This window comes from Dipteris shenzhenensis, chromosome 31 (assembly GCF_047967505.1).
Source record: "Dipteris shenzhenensis isolate YYH24624 ecotype China chromosome 31, Dip_SZ_1.0, whole genome shotgun sequence".
Taxonomy (NCBI): Eukaryota; Viridiplantae; Streptophyta; class Polypodiopsida; order Gleicheniales; family Dipteridaceae; genus Dipteris; species Dipteris shenzhenensis.
The window spans coordinates 31579690-31583560 of NC_141626.1; the positions used below are offsets into that span (position 1 = coordinate 31579690).

At 45.5% G+C, this 3871-nt stretch overlaps 1 protein-coding gene across 2 annotated transcripts; it reads left to right on the forward strand.

Moving 5' to 3' along the window:
- Window positions 1-1654: 1654 nt before the first annotated feature.
- On the forward strand, window positions 1655-2818 carry PRA1.B1 (prenylated RAB acceptor 1.B1). Of its 2 annotated transcripts, none has more exons than XM_087402435.1 (2): window positions 1655-1685; window positions 1887-2818. In XM_087402435.1, exon 2 carries the CDS (start codon window positions 1991-1993, stop codon window positions 2585-2587), a length of 597 nt encoding a protein of 198 aa, XP_087258561.1. In that variant the 5' UTR covers window positions 1655-1685; window positions 1887-1990; the 3' UTR covers window positions 2588-2818. The 2 variants fall into 2 exon arrangements, with proteins under 2 accessions (XP_087258561.1, XP_087258560.1); XM_087402434.1 differs by having other exon boundaries at window positions 1683-1783; window positions 1887-2817.
- Window positions 2819-3871: the final 1053 nt, after the last annotated feature.

Consider the following 3871-nt stretch of genomic DNA (forward strand, 5'->3'; position numbering starts at 1 on the left):
CTCAACTGCTCCCCCCAACCAAGCTGGAAGTCTAGGGAACTCAACCCACATAGAGCACTCATGAAACAGGAATTCCTCCACACTAAGTGATGGGCTCCAAGGCACCACCAACACCATTGAGCCCTCAAAGACCAAAGAACTAGACACCAAATATTCCGCTTAGTCTCTGAGAAACAACGCATGAGGAAGAACCTTTCCCAACAAACCGTGCTGAAAATTGAGATGCAAGGATATCAAAACTCAGCTAGGAGGAATTGATTGAGCTTACCCAGCATCGGGACTCTTCCGGTGAAAAAGAGATAGACCCCTCCCCTAGCGAGACGCTCACTAACCATGTTAATCGGAACCTCGCACACCACCTTATGCACCTTATCATTGTCCATCAGACCCTTCCTCTTTGCTTTTCTGGCTCTTTAGTCTAGTTCTTGTTTAAGTAGAACTTTTACATCAGACTTAGACAGTGGGGTAAAACCTCCTTGAGGCAAGCCATTGAGCGCATCTGCATATACGAGCGAGTCTCCTTCGAATTCGTTGGTGTCTCATTGATGCTCTCTACCTTGTGGTCTGCTTTTGCACTCACACGAGCCTCCTTACATACTCCACCGGACTGCACCATTCCAAGACACCCTCCTTTTCATTCATCAGATCGATCTCAGAATCCTCAGACAACAGGCACCGATATCTCTTCAAACCTCTCTCAGCTTGAGCATGGTTCCTAGCTAGCACCGTGCATGCATCAGATTCTAGTTACAAAGTTTGGTTAAAAGTTTCCCCTTGTACAAACTTAGAATTCCTATAAGAGAAACAAGAGACAGAAATCTAGAAAAATATGGGTACGACATAATTTGAGTTTGAATTGCTAGACTCCATTAGAAAACAGTTCAAATATGTTATGGTCCTTCCAATGTTACATTTATTCATTTTTTTAATGTTTTTGTGTGTAGGTCAAAAAATTATAAACCCCCAAAACTTGCAATTTATAATTATTTTTCAAGGTTAATTCTCAAGCTTATCACACTTTGAGTGGAAGAAGTTCATTGCCCTGAATATCTCCCCCTGTTTAGAACCTCACAAATTACGTTAATGGGCAATCGAACCCATGAATGTATCAGGTGGATGAGGCTCCCTGGAGTGCCTAGGTAGATTTGGGTTGGGCACCCACATCATGTGGCAGTGCGCATGTGGCTCGTTTGTATAGGTGGTCACTCAAGTTTCTAACGTCCCCCATCAAAGACGATAAGGAATTTCTGCTTCCTGAAGAAATTTTGATGTCGTTACAAGATCCCCTTCCCTCTCGATAGAACATAGGACACGAAAAAGTTTTTTTTTTGGGGGGGGGGGAACTCACCCACCCATGGCTCACTAGAAGGGGTACATTTGCATGGGGCGTACTTTGCCAAACAGGAGGATTTTGAACACGGAGTCCACAAGATGTGTGAACGCGGGCAGCCAGCTCTGGTAGGTAGGTAGGCAGGCAGGCAAGCACTCTACCATGTGAGCTACTATTGCACGACAATGACGACGAGTGTCGGGTTTTCGTAAACTCTGGTTGGGGTCGAGCCTGGCTCCGCCGCCTCCCACGAGCTAGCTAGAAAGCCCTACAAGTTTATATATCCAATAGGTGATGTGACTAAGATGAAGTATTTGGAGTGGTTTTCATTTCAAGTTGAAGTACTTAAAATTAAGTACTTGGAGTCGTTTTTTTCATTTCAATGTTTAGTGATAACATTTCGTTGGAGTTGCAAGCTCCGTCGTTTTGATTTGAGATTTCTGTTTCATTCCGGTAGTTGATTTCTTTCCGGTAGTTGTTTCGTCATTTCTGATCTTGATTTCGCCATTGTAGCCTCCTCTTCCCAGTTCTTGATCCTAAATTTCTCGCCCTGCAGATCTCTCTTTCGGATCATCTCCGCAAGATTTTGCACCTTTCCGTCTCCGATCGCACACCTTTGATCCATTCCATTGGCAATTCCTCTCCTCACTCTTCAGATCCATGGCTAATCAAGACACTGTCGGAGGCGCTCCCATGGCTTTGGCTTCCACCCCTGCTGCCCGTGCCTTCCTCGCTCGCATCTCCGAGACATCCCGTCAAGCCCTTTCTCAACGACGTCCTTGGGTTGAACTCGTAGATCGCAGCTCTTTCGCTAAGCCCGAGTCTCTTGCAGAGGCTACTAGCCGGATCCGGAAGAATTGGGGCTACTTCCGCATCAACTACGGGCTCTTACTCACGGCCGTAGTGGCTCTTACTCTTCTTTCCAACCCCCTCTCGCTTTTCTTGCTGTGCGGTCTTTTGGCAGGTTGGATCTTCATGTACCTTATTCGAACAACGCCGCTGGTTCTCTTCAACAGGACTTTTAGTGAGAGGGAAGTTCTTGCGCTGATGGGCGTGATCACCGTTGTGGTTGTGTTTTTGACGAATGTTGGATCCGTGCTCATCTCCGCGGCGATGATAGGCGTTGCAATTATCTGCATTCATGCGGCTTTCCGTGTGCCAGACGATCTCTTCTTGGACGAGGAAAGTTCTGCGGGTGGTCTGCTATCATTCTTCGGCGCTGGAGCCACCCAGCCTGTAATCGTCACTCAAGTCTAAAAGGTCTCGAGGTGATGTTTTTGGTCAAGATCCACTGGGTTTTGAAATTCTGTATCTCTTAAGCATTTGAGGTGGGATTCGTTCCTGCGCTGTTGTTCGCAGTGTTTGGAGAAAATAAGCTTAGTGCTTATAAAAATTTTGAACAAATCTGGCCATTGCCGGACCTTAACGGTAATAGAATCAGTATTTGTAAGTTGAATGTTAGCAGTATATGCGAAAGTATCAAACATTTTTACAGTTTTCAGTTCGATGACATTCATCTACGAGTCGGTTCTGGTGGAGTTGATCCCTTCTATGAACCCATATCTACCTTAGCTTTTGAAAAAAAAGCCCTCCAAAGAATACCTCTTAAACTTTACATCAATAAGGTCGCTCTGGCCCAAGTAAATATTAGGAATTCATTATAAGCTATGCTGTGAAAGGTATAAGCAATTTGCATACATTTTTGATGGGCTGAGTTACTCTTAAGGTTTACTTGGCGCCATGGCTCATGCAATATTATAATGAAGCAGTATTCAGACCTAAGCTCTTGATTTTAAATAAACCTTGATTTCGTGTGTTGGGTGACCTAAGCCCTAGTTTGAGAAACAGGAGATCAGTAATACAGATGATTGCAGAGATACCAAAGTCCAATGTTTTATTCAACAAGAAAATCCAGGGAGTAGAGCTGAACGGAGGGACGAGCTGAGAGCTAGGGCATGCGTGTGTTGAGAGCTCATGGCAGGGAGAGAGAAGGTCCTCAGATCTCTGTGAAGACAGGGAAAGTAGCTGCCAAAATAGGGAATGCTTTGAAGGCCCGATGGAAGTCATCAAGTTTCCCAGTGTAGCATGTAGCATTATTGAGTGGCTTTGATGTTGAAAAGTCATAGCAGAGAAGGAAGGTCCTCAGATCTCTGCAAAGGTAGGGAACGCTTTGAAGGCTTGATCGAAGTCCTCAAGTTTCCTAGTGTAGCGTTACTGACTGGCTTTGACAATGCATGGGGCCAGGAGAGTAGTCTCTGAAGCCTGTTGTGCATGCTGGATGCCCCTCAGGTGTGGGTCCTGGAATGAGCTAGAAATTCAGAATCAGGTTCTCAAAGAAGGCTCAAATCACGAGAGGCACAAGGAAATCAAGAGGGAGGTGGTCGCATCATCAACAAGTATTCAATGGACCATCATGCACCTGAGGAAGGTAGCCTGCAGACATTGCTGGACATGTTTGGTGAGAAGCGGTGAGAAGCTTAAAGGAAAAGAGAACTGTAGGAGGACATGTAGGAGGACAGCCGGCACACAAGGGTGACTATG